Genomic DNA, 19,329 nt, shown 5'->3' with positions numbered 1-19,329 from the left:
ACTACTGCACACAGGTTTGGATTCCATGGGGATGAAGTTGTGGAGAATATCCAGAAGCAAGTGACGAAGATTGTGGCAGGTCTGTGGAATGCTCCCTATGAGAATAGATTGATGGTCTGTAGGCTTCAAAAATTAGCATGAAAAAGTGGAGACATGATAGAATAGGGTGACCAGATTTTCAAAACAAAAAAAAAAGGGACATTGTGAATTTTTCAGCAATTAAAAAAGGGACAAAAACAGGACACTTCTGTTTTTGAATAACATAGAATTATAATTACAGTACAGAGGACTGAAATGTGCATTATAATTATGGAGTATCAGCATTATGATTACTATTATATTTATACGAAGACATTATTTCTTCCAAAAGTGTTAGTTCTTTCAAGATGAGTGCATCTTGAAAGAACTAACAATACCAGTGAAAGTCAATACATGAAATGTCAAAGTGTGTCTTGATCACAATTATTGCTTTCACAGTCTTGGTGTTGAAGTTTGTAGTCTTTTCATCAGACTACAAAGAACTCATGAGAGAAAAAAATTTTCTCTACAGCTGCATTTGTTCCTGGGATTGGCACTCTGTTTGTCCACATGTAAATTTCTTTTGAAATAAATTTCTCGCTATTGCAGAGGTGCAGTCCATTAACCTCAAAGAAAGGTTATGTTTCGCTGCAAACAAACCTTATTGAGCTTCAATACATTTACTTTCATCAGTTAATTTTCCTTTTGAATTTTTCGTGAAAAATGATGTAACATCTTGACTTGAACTGCAAGCAGCTGCTGCCAATTTATGTTTTTGCTTTTCAAATGCTGTTTTATATCAGAACAGCCTCCATGTTCAATTAAAAAAAATCAAACGACACAAAGTACATTGCAACTTCTTTGTTGTTTTCGTCGTCTTTCAAGAAGGGATATTCTTCTTTTAAATCCTGAGTGAAACTACACTTCCTTTTTGACATGATAAAATCCACATGAAATATCACCACTCAAAATATATACTCGCTTTAACTTTCACTATTACTAACAGACTGGCATAAGGCACAAAACAATGGTATGGTACACAAAGTAACCTTGTTACCACCCAGATGCAGCAGTGCTGCCACTGGTTGCAGCATTTTCATCCTATTGCAGAGAGAGTGCGTTCATAATGGTTGATAATTGTCGTAGCATGCATGTTTTCAATTTCAAGCTATCACATGTCACCAACAGAGACATTATCCTTTCCATATTCAAACATAAAAGAATCATGCCACGAATTCTCACACGAATGCAAAAAGGGACGATTAGCGTCATGTTAAGGTTTTGTCGGGATAATGGGACCAGAGTCTAAAAAAGGGACGTCTGGTCACTCTATGATAAAAGCATTTAATTTATTAAAGGGATTTTATAGGATTGACACTGAAGATTTTTGTCAGTACATGGCAAGAAGGGAGAACAACGAGTTACTAGTGGAAGTTGTGTAAAAGTGGATTTAGCAAAGGTTAAGGACTAGATGTTTTGCTTGGAGGGTGGAATGGGTTACCAGAGGTGGTTGTGGGTGCATTATCAGTGAATGAGTTTAAGAAGTATGATAGGTATTGTGTGAATGGTGGCTAGTGTGTGAATAATGGATCTCCCACGATGAATCGTCTAACTCCATGGAGATGCCTGTACATAGTCCTACTCATACAGTTGTCTTAATCTTCCTGTTTCATCCATGTCTGGCTCATGCTTTGGCCTATGAAAGTGAAAGATTCCACATAAGCACCATAGGACAAAGCATTCATTCTCTATTTGCCTCATCTTTCACTAATTCTTCCATGTTAAGTTTCTTATGATCTGCACTTTTGCCTTCATTCACCTTCACTCATTCCTACATTCATCTCTTTGTTCTCAATAATCCTCACATTTTCATGTTGTTCACAAAAATTCACCACAATGCTCACTTTTCACACAAATACTTCTGACAACTCTCATAATACTTCCAATATTCTCTCTCACCAAATTTGCCATATTTGATTACCACTCACAAACCACTAACTTTCGATAGTGAATACACTACACACACAATCTCACAAAATCTCTCCTGAATTCTTTGAACAATGACATCTACATCCTAAATGTACTTGGGTGATGTTATTTGCCTCTATAAGAGTATATAAAAATAAACCTTGTAAAAACAGAACTGAAACTGTAACCTAACTGTAATATAAATTACACATCAAAAAAGATAAGATATAATTTGGATTTTAAAAAGACAACAGTCGGTTTTCATCATCTAGCAGGTGATAGTGCATGAAAACAGATTGTTGTCATTTTACAGATTGCAGAGCATTTGCTTTTATGCTTCAAAATTTTACTTGATGTTTTACCTTAATAAAATAATTTACTCCATTAACCAATTGGCTTCTGAACTTCAAAGCTGTAAATTCTTTGAATTCTCTGCCTGCTCTCTGCTGAACCTCTTCTCTTATCTGAAAAATAATGAACCTCAATACTACTACTACTACTACATATGGAATTTAATTATGTGTATTAGTTTGCTGATTAAAAGTGCACTCTTTTATTGGTTAGCTAGTCAATTCATGTTATCTTTGTTATGATTCTGATTTACAGCACCAGACAAAATAAATACGATTAACTGATAAAGCTGCCAATTTTGAACAACATTCCTGGTGCACAAAAAAACACCGAAACAATAAAAATACGCACTTCAATCAAATAATTATGATCAAAACATGAGTTTTAGTCATCTTTGACTAAGTAACATCAATTATGTTAATAATTGATGTTACTTAGTCCGGATGAGGAGAACGTCTAAAAATGATAACTGGTTGTTTTTTTCCATTTCCATAGTAAACTTTATACAATGATGTAAGGAACTGATACTGTTTAAAAAAGAAGGTAAGGAGTCTTTGTTGTGAGGCCATATAGTAAAGATGTCATCTATATATCTTACCCAAAAGGATGGTTGAGGGTCACCTTCAAATACTCTTACAACTACAGTTTACAGGAAACCAACGTTCACAGGTCGGTATATTCTTAAAGAATCAGCCCATTATCCTTGTCAAAAAACAGGAATCATAAAATGTCTAATCAGAAGAGCCAAAAATAATTGTTCTACTTCTAATTTTCTACAGAAAGAACTTTCTACTATCCAACAACACATGAAACTCATTGACTTTTCCAAAAACAGTACACAACATCTTCTCGATTCTTATAATCCACCACTAAACAACAAAGATTCAATACATCGAGTTCCAATTACATACATCTCCGGGATTTCAGAACCTATCTCAAGAATTCTGAAGAAATATGAGTTAACAGCTACGTATTCACCTATTAACAAATTATCTTCCCATTTTCCTTCTCCTAAAGACAAATGCTCAACTATGTCTCTTCCTGGAGTTTATCAAATTCCCTGCAACTGTGATCTCTCCTATATTGGACAAATTGGACACTCTCTTGATAAAAGAATCCAAGAACTCAATCCTCCATTCATCACAACAAACCAGAAAAATCTGGATTGGCTCAACACGGGATTGAAACTAACCACAACATCCTTTGGTCAAAAACTCGCCTCTTACATAGATCCTGCTATAAATTTGAACGTTTATTCAAAGAAAGCGTAGAGGCATTACTCCATCGTCCTAACCTGAATCGGAAATGACTGTATATCTGTATCAAAAATCTGGGAAAGTCTAATCAGGATAACTTAATTCATATTAATTTTATGTTATTTAATATTATTAATTAATATCTTTATTTCAATCATGTCTCTGCTTAATAATATTCCCTTTAATGCTTATTGATATAACATCACATGGCTTGTTCTATTTTTAAATGATCTATTGTTAGTATTCCACCTTGTATTTTTTAAAACTGTTCTTGTAGTGCCACTGAAGATGGTCTGCAATTTTCAGACCGAAATATTTACTACTTAAATATCTTTCTTGCGTTTACGTACTTATATTATTCCGTCATATTTTCTGTATGCAAAATGCTTAGATAAAAGACTGAAACAAGAATATATAACTTTTCACTTAGTATAATTATCTCACTTAATATAAGTTCTCACTTAGTATATTTAAGGTTATTGGCATTAGTGAAACATGGCTGACAGAAGATGACACAGCTAGTGGGATTGAATGTGAAGGTATGGTGTGTTCAGGAGAGACAGGGAGAATAAAATGGGGGAAGGCATGTTATTGATGATAGTGGATGAGCTACAGCCAAGGAGAATAGAAGTGGAACTGCAGGATAGAGATAAGAGCACATTTGAGGCTATTTGGAGTGAGATTGAAACTAGCAGAACAAAATATACAGTTGGGTGCTGCTATAGACCAGGTGATGGAATAGATGGTGGAGATAGTATGCATAAGCAAATAGAATAAATGAGTGGAAGGAGGGTAATTATTATGGGAGATTTCAACTATGGTAACATTGATTGGAAGGAGGAGAGGACACATGGGAGGAAGGAATTGGATTTTATGCGGTTATTAAGGGATAACTATCTGCGACAGCATGTAATGGAAAATACTAGGGGTCAGAGAGTGCTTGACCTAGTAATTGCATCTGAGAATTTGGCTGTAACGAACATGACCACGTTGCCACCAATTGGAGAGAGCGATCATAGGGTCTTGACTTGGGAGGTGGCTAAAGATGTGGAATTTACAATTAAGACAGGGTACATGTGGAATTATCGGGCTGGTAAGTATGACAAGCTTAGGGGATTGATTGGTACAGTGCCATGGCATGTAAAACTGCAAGGGCTAGAAGTTGATAGTACATGGAAGGCGGTTAAGAAGTGTTTGCATGAAGCAATGGCTGACTGTACGCCTAGAGTCCGAATAATAAATCAAGTAGGAGTTAAATGGATGAATAACACCATTAAGCTTGAGCTGCAAAAAAAAAAAAAGAAACAACTATGGAGGGAATTTAAGGAGAAAGGTGACTGGCAGACATGAATAGTATAAAGCCCAGGCAAGAAGGGTAACAAGTGTGGTAAGAAAAGCAAAAAAAGAATTACGAAAGAACATTGGCCATGCAGGCTAAATTCAATCCTAAACAGTTTTTTCGATACGTTGCAAGTAGAAGAAAAAATGTATATGGCAGAATGATTTTAAAGAATGACGATGGTAGGGAGGTAACTGAATCAGTTCATATAGTTGAATTACTGAGCGAGCACTTTGCAAGAGTATATCATCCAGGTGGTGACTTTGCAGAAATGAATGAACCAAAAGTTTATACTGGAATTATGGTGAATGAGGTGGACGTGAGTAGTCTAGTACAAAACCTCAATGTCAATACATCTGTGGGATTGGATGGTATACTAGCTCATGCAGTACATGAAGCGGCTAAAGAGTTGTCAGTACCCTTGACCATTCTGTTTAATCTGAGTCTCGGGTCTCGGTTAGTCCCGATGGGGTGGAAAGAGGGGAAAATAGTTTCATTGCATAAAGGAGGTTCCAAGGCTGCTGTTGTAAATTACCGACCGATTAGCATATCAGGAATCGTTGTCAGGGTCTTGGAGAAACTAGTCAAGAGAAGAATATAGGATTGAATAGATGAAAATGGGATACTGTATGGGGGACAACATGGTTTTGTGAAGGGTAGATCATGCCTCAGTAATTTGCTCACGTTTTATAACAGTAACGACTGAACTGGGTAATGGGTTTTCAGTGATTCTACTGGACCTTGCCAAGGCCTTTGATAGGATACCACATGGAAGTCTAATCAGTAAACTGGAGCAGATGGGGATGGTTATAGGGTTGGTGAGATGGATAGGAGGGTGGTTGATGGAGAGATACCAGAGAGTGGTTTATCCAATAGTGGAGTTCAAAAGACTGCTTGTGACTAGTGGTGTGCTGCAGGGTTCTGTTCTTGGACCACTACTTTTCAATTTGTTCATTAACGATATAGGAAAGGATCTGAGAGGAAGTGTTCACTTGTTTGCTGATGATGCAAAATTGGGTAGAGCAATTGTGAGTGCACAGGATGTCAAAATTTTGCAGGATGATTTGGATAGTTTGGAGGACTGGGCTAAGGAAAATGGATGTCAATTTAATGTGGCAAAGTGTAAGGTTATGCATTTTGGAGTGAAAAGATTAGCAGCAGTATACCACATTGGTGGAACTGTACTCCAGGATATTGATGAGGCCAGGAATTTGGGAGTGTTGGTGGATAGGGAGTTGAAGTTTAGGGGGCACATTGCAAAAGTGGCTAATACAGCTCACCAAATCACTTGGTTACTGAAAAATACTTTAACGAGCAGAGACAAACAAGTTATTGTTCCTCTATATCGAGCCCTGATAAGACCCCCATCTGGACTACTGTGTCCAGATATGGGTGCCAGGGTTTCTTCTTGATGAGGGAGGAGATGGAGAGGATCCAGAGATGAGTGACCAAGATGGTGGCAGGTCTGTGGAATGAACCTTATGAGAACAGATTGAAGATTTGTGGGTTGCAAAAATTGGTTGATAGGTGGAAAAGGGGTGTATGATTGAGACATTCAAATTACTGAAGGGTTTCTATAAGATTAATTCAGAAGATATGTTTGAGAATAGGGCTGGTGGTGGGAGGACTAGGGGCCATACATGGAAGCTGGGCAAAAATGTGGTTAACAGGGGTGTTAGAGCTAGGTTCTTTACTTGGAGAGTAGTAAATGAGCAGAATAAGCTTCCAGAGTCTGTTGTGGGTGCTATGACTGTGAATGAGTTTAAGGCGAGGTATGATAGATTCTGTGTGAAAGACGAATAGTTGTTCTTGACATGATGTTAGGGCCTCCCTCGATGAGTCTGTCGACTCCTTGGAGTTGCCCGTAATGATAATGATAATAATAATTTACTTTATAACCAAGTGAAAAATTACTTTCTACAAAAAAGTAGCTTAGAAGAATCAGAAGATTCCAGATTCAGAAGAATCTTAAATAACAGATACCAAAAAAAGCTTCTTGACCATGATGGTATTGTTCCACTAATTGTGCTCAACAGATATTTTCCTGGACATTATCATCTCTACACTATATTATGCTCTGCTGGCATCTGCCCTACAATATGGCAATGGGGCACGTACACAGTCAATTACAAAAATAAAACAAAAATCCAACTATATCATCTACATATGCCATCTCTGGATACATACTACCATAGAAAGGTTTAGAGAAACCTGTGCTGTTGCACTTGACATTTCAAAGGCTTCTCAGCAAACTGCCATTTTATGGTCTGCAGTCTGCCTCTTTGTAATTGGATTTTCAGTTTACTCTGGTTGGAGTAATGTTGGAGGGAATCTTTTCTATAAATGCTTCCATAGATGCTGTGCTCCAATGAACTAATCCCCCCATTCCTCCACCTTTCATCTAATCATATGAACACAGGCAGCTGCTGGTCAACAATTCATATACTATTTAAGCTCCAAACTTACAAACTAACTTCTCATCCTTTCCTTTCATCCACATAACTCTTTTTGAAATATAATAGATTTAGTTTAATCCTTTATCCCAGTGAGAGCAAACAAAGTTTGCGCCTGAAAATATCTTCAGGACTAAATATAGTGTTGTACTATCTTATCCAGTAAGTAGTGCAACACCAAGGCAACTCGTGGCAAAGGTGGAGCAAGCTACCAGGCACTTCTAACCCAGTATCTCCCATAATGCAAAACACATTTCCTATGTGGATATGTATACTGTTATGCATTAAAGGGATTGGCCATCTACCCAGACTAGTTTCGACCTTTATTGAGGTCTCTTCAGTGGGAGCCAGGCCCAGAGCTGGAGATACCAGGCAGTGGCAGAGATACCAGGAGATACATAGTCTGGGTAGATGGCCAATCCCTTTAATGCATAACAGTATACATATCCACATAGGAAATGTGTTTTGCATTATGGGAGATACTGGGTTAGAAGTGCCTGGTAGCTTGCTCCACCTTTGCCACGAGTTGCCTTGGTGTTGCACTACTTACTGGATAAGATAGTACAACACTATATTTAGTCCTGAAGATATTTTCAGGCGCAAACTTTGTTTGCTCTCACTGGGATAAAGGATTAAACTAAATCTATTATAGTCTAACCTAGTGATAAATAAATCTTCAACATCTTTTTGAAATAGCCTTCCCTAACGAATCCAACCATCTCAAGCTCTTCAAGAAACGCTTACAGATTCTGTTCTTATATATGACCACATGCCTAATCTCACTGAACCAACTTCTCATCCTTTGCCTTCATCCATATACCTCTATCTTTTGAAACTGTCTTGCCCAATGAATACAACCTCCTCCAGCTCTTCAAGAAATATTAACAATTTTTTCTTATATGTGATCATCTGCCCACACACACTTAGATATATGGATTGCCTTCTCCATCTCATAGTGGATACTACTGATACCTCACCCTCATTTAAGCTAGCCAAACAGCTAAATCTTTAACCTGACTTACTGAACATACTTCATCTTATATAAAGAATTCCACTCATTTCAAATCTTTAATCCAAAATTTAACGTTAAATAATATCATGGTGACATTTGATGTAACCTCTTTATTTACTAATATCCCCCTTTCTGACAATAACTGATGCAAAACTGGGAGAGCAACAGCTGATAAAGGTGATGTACATATTGTGCAGGATGATTTAAATAAATTAGCATTGTGGGCAAAGGATAATGATCATCAATTTAATGTTGCAAAATGTAAGATTATGCACTTCGGGTTAAAATGGTTGCATACAATGTATAATATTGATGGTATTGAATTGCAGGAAATTGATGAGGCTAGGGACTTGAGGATAATTGTGGACAAAGAGTTGAAGTTCAGAGAGCATATTGCAAAAGTTGGTAAAATAGCTCAAAGGATTACTTCAATGTTGAAAAACATGCTAACAAGTTAACATGGTCAAGTTATTATCCCTCTTTATAAGGCTACGATTTAGCCACATCTTGACTACTGTGCACAGATGTGATCACCTGAGTTTCTTTAGGACCAGCAGGTGGTAGACAGGATTCAGAGATGAGTGATAGGTCTGTGGAATACTCCCTACAAGGATAGGTTGAAGGGTTGTGGGTTACAAAGTTTAGTTGATAGGCAGAAAAGAGGGGACATGATAGAAACGTTCAAGATATTAAAGGGATTTTATAAAATTGATGCAAGTGAAATTTTTCAATATATGACAAATAGTCAGAACTAGGGGAGCCATCTGTGGAAGTTGTGTATGAGTGTGGTTAGTAGGGGTATGCTGAACAGATTAAAGATAGATGTTGAAAGTTTTTCCACTAATCTAATCCAGAGTAGTTTAGTAATAAGGTGTGACACCTTTGACTACTTGTCAATGGAAAAATGACTTCTGCATAACTTCAACCTTGGTATCAACTAATGGCTCCCACTAATGAAACTTCAATAAAGGTCGAAACCAGTCTGGGTAGTGGCCCTTTCAATAATGCAAAACATTATACATGTCCATAAGGATATGTGCATTGCACATATCCTTACGGACATATCCTAGTTGGATATGCCAACTAGACACTAGGTGGTGGATGTTCTTCACCACCTAGCTTATTGGAGGTCTGAAGTGGCAAATGTCATGTTTGGTCTCCAGAACAGGGATTCTGGTTTCTGTTCCAACTTTATAATTTCTGTGCAGTGTGAGCAATATCCTTCAGGGCCATGATAAACATATTTAGAGACACATAACCTCCTCTATTTTGAGGGTATAGCAGTTAAAACAGTAGTTGGCTGCTAGTTAGTACATGGGCCTGAACCTTTCAGTAAATGAGTCAGGAGGCTTCCCAATCAACTACTGTCATATTCCTACTGTCACATACTCTGCCAAGTCATGACTGGAGAGAGAGTGTCTGAATAGTGGTGGTTGGGAGGGGGGGGAGATGTTAAGACCACATCATGGAACAGAAATTGGTTTCTCTCTGTAAGGAAGTCATGTCCAAGAGTTTATCTTCTCTTATTGCACAATCTCACTATATCCTTCCATCTAATCTAACTTAATGATCAAATCTATGAAGACTCACAAACAATAACAGTGACACTGCAACAAAAGTGAATCTCCCCTCAAACTAATCTGATCAAAAAAGTCACATCACAACCAGCCAGCCATACCAGAATCTCTTCACTTAAAACTCACTTTCACATTCACTTGACTAACATCCGTGGCATTAACATAAACGACATCCATCGCTTGTAGTCTTCAGCTACATCATCTACTGCCTACCTCTAGTGCCCAACCTACACACTTCATGATCCTTTTCACCAGAAGGGTAGCACCTGTGCCTTTGTGAAATCTGACACAGCCTAAAAGAGAATAGCTAATTTAGAATCCCCTGCTTTCGACCTTCTCTGGCTCAAGGTTTCCTTTGCTCGTTTAGTAACTTTCATTTGTTGCATTTACTGGTCTCAACTCTAATAACCACTCAGATCTCTTCACATTCTTTTCCATGAAACTTGACCACCTGCAATCAAGCTATCCAAGTAGTGAGGTCATCTTCCTTTGTCCACAATTCCAACTGGCTCCCCTACTTCAACACCACTGACCAAGAATCAGAAGTCTTTGCTATTAAGTAATGACACAACACAACGTGTACATCTACCCACTTGAATCCTGATAACCCTCTTCACTCTCCAAATACTCTAGATCTCTTTTTGACCAGTTTTCTTACCAGATACACGATAAATAAATTATTGGCTAATTATAGACAGTAGACGATATTCTATATTTATCATAATTTCTAGTTCGAGTGCTTGTCAAGGTGTGATGAAGTATAACCTTAAATGAAAACATTGGCAGTTTCTTCAGTGTTAGTTAATTACAATAAATTTACAACTATGTCATCTAAAAAAAAAATGTTTTAATTGGTGCGTCGCATATTTCAAATTTTTTCAAGTGCTGGCTTCTTTTTACTTGTTCAAATTCTTTAACTGAAGTTTTAGAGATGCAATACATGTTAGCCCACAATTCATGAGAAAAACTTATCAGACTCTTATAAAGGAAATACTGAATAAGGTATTAATAGGTGGTCAGAGAACAAGAAGTCATCCCTGGTATTAAAGTGAGGTATATAATATGTACTGTAGTCTGCAGACAGTTTGCCTCCTGTGATGAGCCTTGCAACCCCAATCAGGGCTGGAAATAATACTGACACTACCTTTCACCACAGCTACAGAGAACCAGATTTATCAGACCCTGGCCTATATACAGTCTATAGAATAAAATGGAGAAAAAAATCACCTTACTTCACATCACAAAGTATTAATGCGAGTTTCTCTAGAATCTGTAGCCATTCTTAAGTCATCCTAATGAAATTAATTTGGATGCAATGAAACTATTAGTGTATTTAAACCCTTTCATTGTTTACTATTTTAAGATATAACTGGTAATTAGCTTTCGGAATTAACAATGCATACAAAGTATATTAATTAAAGGCAACTTTAATGAATAACTTCTATATTTCAGCAACGTCGTGTTGCCATCTTCAGGAACATAAAGATATGGTATGTGCATGCAGGCACTAACAAAAGCAAATGAGAAAGAAAGCAAGAAACTAATATTGTTCCTAAAGTCCTAATGGTGCCCTCTGGCAAGCTAATTTGGTTGTCTTGGCCATTGGGCTGAAGTTCTCATAATGTAAGTCTCCCAAATTTGGGGTAGTTTCATGAACCCAAATTTGTTGAGGTGGAACGTTTTTTTAGAGCTGCTGATGATTCCTTGAATAATCTTTTGTACTTAAACTTGCTGCGGTGTATTATTTTAGTTTTCTTCCAACGAATTCTGTGGTGGGTATCTAAGGCATGGTCTGCCAGCCCAGAGCGGCTGTACTGGTGAAACCGGATGTAGTCTTTGTGTTCTGAAATCCTGATATTTGCTGTCCTGCCTGTTTGGCCAAAGTAAGACAATTTGCAGCTGCAAGAGACCTGGGATACACCAGGTATGTCTAGGGGAAGTGGTTGGTCTTTGGTAGAGTGGATAAGGGATGCCAACTTTTTATATGGTCTATAACAAGAAGTAAGGTCATATTTTTTGAGGATATTGGTTATTTTCTCAGAGGTGCCCTGAATGTAGGTGATGGTGATAGATTTGGTGTAATCTTTATTGTGGAGGGAGGGGGGTTGTGGTTTACTGGTTTTAGTATTTTTTGGGGATTATAGCCATTGGCCAAGGTCCTACTTTGGCCAAACAGGCAGGACAGCAAATATCAGGATTTCAGAACACAAAGACTACATCCGGTTTCACCAGACCAGCCGCTCTGGGCTGGCAGACCATGCCTTAGATACCCACCACAGAATTCGTTGGAAGAAAACTAAAATAATACACCGCAGCAAGTTTAAGTATGAAAGATTATTCAAGGAATCATCAACAGCTCAAAAAAAAAAAAACCCATTCCAAACCTCAACAAATTTGGGTGCATGAAACTACCCCAAATTTGGGAGACTTACATTATGAGAACTTCAGCCCAATGGCCAAGACAACCAACTTAGCCCACCAGAGGGCACCATTAGGACTTTAGGAACAAGATTAGTTTCTTGCTTTCTTCCTCATTTGCTTTTGTTAGTGCCTGTGTGCACATACCATATCTTTATGTTCCTGAAGATGGCAATGTGACGTTGCCGAACTATAGAAGTTATTCATTAAAGTTGCCTTTAATTAATATACTTTATATGCGTTGTTAATTCCATAAAGCTAATTACCAGTTATGTACGACCAACGTATAAGCCTTGCTACTAGTATTTAAGATATGTTAGACTTCCAGTTGGTTTTCTCTCTCTCTCTCTCTTATACTACAACAAAAAAACATACATAGTAACAAATATCTGAACATTAATTTATACCACCATCCTGTGGTATAAAGAGAAGAGGCATCATAATTATATAATCCTGAACTGAATACTGAGTAAACTACGAGACTTTGTATCGGAGACTAAACACAATAAACTACTGATCATTACTATGGTTACCATATAATGCTTTCTCAATCAATTACTTAGATAAATAGCACATTCTTTCATTCTTATTCTTTCCATGAAAAGGCAGTACAAGAAATAATTCTAATAAACTTGTACCAGTCTTACACACTGTGTGGTCAAAGTCAAATTACATTTATAATTGGTATGCTGAAGTAAGTAATGGTTTGTTCCTAGGGCTTTTTATTTTTTACTTGGTTACAAAGTAAATTATACTTGCAAAGAAATTTTATTCTTGTTTAATCCTTTATCCAAGTGTAAGCAAACAACGTTTGCATCTGATGTATCTCGGTTTGCTACTTGTGTATAGAGGCTGTTGACTTCACATCATCTCATTTTATAATGCAAAGTCATTAATACATTGCAACAAACACACTTTCTTTTGGTAAGTATAATGCAATACATTAATGGCAGGGTCACTACCCACACCGTTTTTGACCTTTACTGAGGTCTCATCAGTGGGAGCCAGACCCAGAAAGACACCAAGGTTGAATTGATGCAGAAGTCGTATTTTACATATACAAGTATCATTTTTAATGAACTTCTCCAAAATGCAAAATTTTATTGAATTTTTATCCAAACTCTTCTGGCTAAAAATTCTATGAATTTTGCATGCAGAAGTGGTCATGAAATCTTAATTTCATTGGAAACAAGGACTGCTTCTTATCTTGTCCATGATGGAATTTATTAAGTAATTTATGTCCAAATAACTTCTTTAAGGCAGGGATAAGTTAGATGGTGTTAAATGAAAATAAAACTTTTTCCTCAAGCACAATAAACAGATCCACAAATACATATACAAGTTTAGCTGAAAGTCCTCAGTCAGTGGGGAACAAAACATGTTCTTAAATTATTACATTTCATTGAGTTAAAATTATGCAGCCTTGTTTAATCTTGTAGAATTACACAAGAATATAAATTCTGGACAAGTATAACTTGCTTTGTAACCAAGTGAAAAACCTTTAAGAACAAATCATTGCTTCATCATACGAATTATAAATGTAATTTGACTTTGACCACAAAACGTGCGAGACTTCAGGCCAATGTTAAACAACAGTCAAACATGTGCGAGCCCAGCCAAAAAGCTGTTGCTGAATAAAGGTTTCTGTGGGAGGGGATCAACTAACTCACCTTCAGGTGAAAAGCCCTAAATGTTTCTTGCTTCCTAGATAGGATTCTAACCAAGAACCCATTCCAATTTATTACCACCTCTGAACTCAGGAAACTACTTCCACACTCTAACATAAAAAGCAGTATTAATGCAATTGGACAAATCATCCTTTTCCATCTGAAATTCAAACTCTGAAGTCAATCCCCATTTACTCAGTCTATTTTCATGTGGTGTGTTGTTCCAAGATACTCTCACCCCCGTGTTTTTGATCCCTTGTTTTCTCTCTCCAGCATTATCCATCACAACTGGACCAATCAGCTCAAATCTAAACATAGTAATTCATGAAGAGGATTCCCTACTGGTCAGTATTCTCATCATTATAGCCTAATTAGCATAATCCTCTGGAACCACATTAATTCCCAGATTACAATTCCTAAACTGCACTTAAAATCCACTGATACACCTAGATCTTTTACTTCATCCACCTCCTCCAAATTATGTCAATTAACATGCCTATCAAATCATGGTTATCAAAATTTCTTAGCTTACACTTTGACAAACTGATTCAGAAATATGGTTGACTGCAATTAAAAAAAAAAAAAAAAAGTCAAATCAGACTAAAGTTTTGCAATGTCACTTCAATGTTTATTACAATTCTTTTCCTTTAAGAATACCTGAGGAGGGCTGTTATAAGCCAAAACTAGTCGTATTATTCTTATTAAAATCTTTATAAGTTATCTCGGTTTTTAGTCATTAAATCTATGTTTTTAAAATGTATCACAACAATCGAGTAAAAGCCGATTATCACACACATATATATATATATATATATATATATATACACACATATATATACAGTCATACCCTGACTTGCGGTACCCTGACTTACGTGAATCCGGAGTTAAGCAGTTTCTTATATGTACGTATTCCCGTCCTGCTTCACGCCTCACCACTAGTCGTATCTTTCAGGCGCCGGCCACATTTGCCAGTGTTGCACATGCTGTGAACAAGCACTGACGTGTTTCACGCAGTCTCCATTCATACAAGATTTTTATAGTCTACAAACCTTGCGATTGTTTAATGTTATGTTCTTGATAAAAATTTTATCACATAAAAAATAATAATGTCATCCAAAAGAAGCAAGTCCGATTCTTCTACTGCTATCAAGAAAAGAAAAAACATTGACTTTGGAAACAAAACTCAACATTATTAAGGATTTTGAAGGCGGAATGAAAATTTGTGAGCTAGCAAAGAAGTTCGATCTACAGAAATCAACAGTAAGAACAATCATAAAAGAAAGGTTTACAGATTTTGGAGGACATAGATTCTAACACGGAATGAATTGTAGCCACAAGGCAAGGAATAAAAAAATCATCACCTTGCTATGAAGAAATTTTGAGTGACAAGAAAAAGACATTATGCCGTTAGACGAATCTATTGGATTTTATGAAACTATCGACATCGAAATAACTTTCTTTTTTTTTATGTACGAAAAACTACAATCATGATTATATTTCTTAAAAAATATAGGTGTTTTTGTAAACCTTTGGTCCCAATTGTATGTTTGTATATATAAATTACATGCAAAATTATACCCCGAGTTACACGAATTCGATTTACGCACTTTTTGTTGGTTTCACCAACTGTACACACACACGATATGTATGTGTGAGATAATATAGGATAAACTGGGCAGGCAGGGAAGAACTGTTTGTTGAGATATGCTGTATTTTAAGTATAGTGTGGCTTTTTTTCTCAAATTGTGCTGTGCATCGGTTAGATACAAGCGTCCTTCAGTGGTGTTACTGTTTGAAACTCTGTTGTATATATTGCATTTTCGCTGCTGTTTGTTTCACTACTTCAGCGTCTAAAGATGGCGTCCAACAAGAAGCATACGTCAGCGGCGCGCAGGACTTCTACATGAAAGGCTAGCTCAGTGTTAGGTTTTTTGCAATGGATATGTTGCATGCTACATGTATGCTCCAAAGAATGTGAAGGATCTGTGGACGGTCTAACTAAATGAGAAGAATGAAAATGTCGATGTATGTGAGAAGTGTCAGAATAGGCCAGAGCATTTAGGAATGGGAGCAGACATCGGTACTGTAGAGGAAGAACTTCGGCGGGAGTTCATGAAAATGAAAGTGACCTACATCTTCTGCAAGAGGAATTGATAGTGTTCAGCAAGGAGGTACTGGAAGTTAACCGCACAAGAGGTCTAAAAGAAACAAGATGACGTGAGAGTGAGGGGGGAGTTAGTAAAAGAGCGTTGAGTAATGAAACTGGGAGAATCATGCTGAGTAGCGTAGAAAATGAGGCCGTTGATGCTTGTTTGGACGTGAATGAAGTTAAGAGTGGTAAAATATACGGTGAGTCTATGATTAAGGGTATAGAGAGCAGTATGCCTGAGGAGTACTTGGCTGGGTGGGACAATAGAGAGAATGGCGTTAGCAATAAAGAGAGGGCATGATGCAGACAAGATGATAGTTATGGTGGGTACAAATGACCTGAGTGGTAGCATAAATCGGGTACCAAAGATTTAAGAACACTGTTAGATATTGTATTTAAGTTTTGTTGATTTGGAAAAGGCATATCACAAGGTGCCAAGAGAAAAGCTATTCAATACGCTACAGTCATATGGTATCAATGGGGCATTATATCAAACAATACTTAGTCTTTATTTGAGTTGTAAGTCAGCAGTCAGAATTGAAGAAAGTACAGGAAGATGGTTTAATGTTAAATCTGGTGTCAGACAAGGATGTACATTATCCCCTCTGTTATTCATTATCTATATGGATCACATTATGAAGGAAAGTGGTATTAAAATTGATAACTGGTCGAGCCTCTGCTACTAATGGCTCAGTTATGTAAGTTTGAGTGCGGTTAGTAGTTGGAAGGGGACCAATCGTTCGATGCTGTTGGCACACTCTCCCTCGATGAGTCTTTGGACTCCCTGGAGGTGTCAAATAATAGTAGTAATAATAATAATAATAATAATAATAATAAAAAGACAAAGACAATGAAAATAGGCAGAATCATTGAAAATGTCAACTGTGTTGGGAATGGAGAACCTGTGGAACAAGTAAAACATTTCAGCTACTTAGACACAATTTTTAGTGAAGATGATAAATTAAATATAGAAATAGACAACAGAATCAACAAAGTTGGTATGGTACGAAGTCAATTGAATAAATTCATATGGAATAAGAGAGAAATTAGTCGGAACACTAAATTAGCTGTATACAAGACAATGTTCAAACCAGTTTTAACTTATGGATCTGATCAGAAGTAAAACACTTGATCAAAGACTAGTGACCACAGATATGAGAGTCCTGAGAAAGATTAGAGGTGTGAACGGATGGCATCAATGGCAATATCATATTAAAAACGAGGATATTAGGAAAGAACTTGACATCGTCAGCATCCAGGAATGCGTTAGCAGAGCTAATCTCAGGTTGTATGGTCATTTAAACAAAATGGACGAGGAAAGATTAGCAAAACAAGTGTTCTCTGCCAGGTTGGCAGGAAAACAACCCAAAGGAAGACCAATATATAGGTGGATTGATGAGGTACAAAGTGCCTTAGACGATAGAAATATAAGATCTGATAATGTTGGAGTCTTGACAAGTAACAGACTGATTTCTAGGAAAATTGTAGATAGGAAGTTAGTAATGATGTAAAAAATTTTTCATGTAGTACTATCATATCCTGTACACTCCTTGAGGGTACATGGCAGGAATTTGTTGATGATGTTAGATATTGTGAAGAAGAAAGTGCCAATGGGAGGATAGTGTGTGTGTGTGTGTGTGTGTGTGTGTGTGCTGCCTCGTTTTGACAATTATGAGTTAAGTAGATGCAGGCCCGGCTCGAGGAAGGGGAGGAATGGGCAAATGCCGCAGGCGGAAAACTTACAAAGAGTTTATCTTACAATTATACTGGAGGCAGAAAAAATTAAAAATTAAAAAAAATAATAATTAAATAGGATATATCATATATTTAAAAAATATTACATTTATATATACATATGTATAAAGATAATTATATTTTATTCTAATTATATAAGCTGCAAATAATTATTTTTATTTTGATAATCCCAGGGACAGAAACATTTAGATCCAATTTTATTGAGAAAATTTGATTTTCTTATAAATAGAATATTTTTATTTAAGAAACAAAATTAATCAGAAATTTTTATTTAGTAATTTAATATTTTAATATAAAAATTTGATATATTAATAAATAATATAAATATGAAATCGAAGGGCGGAAAAAAATATTTTTTCGACCGAAGGGCGGAAAAAGAATCTTGTACACACTCAAAAATTTGCTTGGGCCAGTGCTGAGTAGACGAGCAATGATAATGAATGATATGATTGCAAGAATGTGCAAAAAAAGAGGTCTGGAATTTGTTGGTGTCTGGAGTGTACTTGAAGGAGAAAGACAGTTGTATGCTAGAGATGGGTTGCATTTGAACATGAAGGGTCATAAGCGATTGAAGAAGTTACTGTTTTCTGAACAAGTTGAAGTAATTGGGCAGGGAAACTAAAATTGAAAAAGGATGAGTGTAAGAGAGAGAAACTTTAGTATGGGACTACTGAAATTAATGACATGTATATCAGTTCTAAACCGGTACAAGAACTAAAGGGAATCTTGCAATTTTTGTATACCAATGCAAGAAGCATTCAAAATAAAAGAGAAGAATTTTTGACATTAGTCAGTGCAATCTCACCAAAAGTTGTAAGCATTAGTGAAACTTGGCTGTCAGCAGAAGATGTGGTCACTGGAATTGAATGTGATGAGTACAGTATTTTTAGGGAGAATAGAGAAGATAGAACAGGGGGAGGAGTACTGTTGATGATAGCTGATGTGTTGCAGCCAAAGAAAGTAGTATATCAAGATGATAGACATGTGAATGAGAGTTCATTTGAGGCGGTCTGGTGTAAAATAGTGACCAACGGAACCAAATATACAGTTGGTTGCTGCTATAGGCCATGGGATACAGGGGGGGGGGGGGGGTATTGAATTCATGCATCAGCAAATTAGTGCAATGAGTGCAGGTTTAGTGATTATTATGGGGGATTTTAATTATGGTGATATCAATTGGAAGGAGGAAATATCAAAAAGGAAATGGAGTTCATACATCTTCTGCTAGATAATTACTTGAAATCACACATAACTGAAGGGACACGTGGTGTGAGAGTGTTGGACCTGGTCATTGGTTCAGAGGATATATGCATAAGTAAGGTGTCCTCGTTACCTCCAATTGGTGAGAGCGATCTTGTGGTATTGA

At 36.8% G+C, this 19,329-nt stretch overlaps 1 protein-coding gene across 2 annotated transcripts in view; it reads right to left on the bottom strand.

The window, feature by feature from the left end:
* LOC150096154 (cystatin-B-like) overlaps window positions 1-19,329 on the bottom strand; it is a 35,639-nt gene that overhangs the window by 11,675 nt on the left and 4,635 nt on the right. For both annotated transcript variants that reach the window (XM_090409666.1, XM_090409665.1), the window contains exon 2: window positions 2,349-2,450. In XM_090409666.1, coding sequence (XP_090265792.1) covers window positions 2,349-2,450 — 102 coding nt within the window. The remainder of the gene's footprint in view (window positions 1-2,348; window positions 2,451-19,329) is intronic.

This window comes from Typopeltis vanoorti, chromosome 19 (genome assembly GCF_054136105.1).
Source record: "Typopeltis vanoorti isolate ZY-2024b chromosome 19, IOZ_Tvanoo_1.0, whole genome shotgun sequence".
In the NCBI taxonomy this organism is placed as follows: domain Eukaryota; kingdom Metazoa; phylum Arthropoda; class Arachnida; order Uropygi; family Thelyphonidae; genus Typopeltis; species Typopeltis vanoorti.
This window is presented reverse-complemented; position numbering and strand designations above follow the sequence as displayed.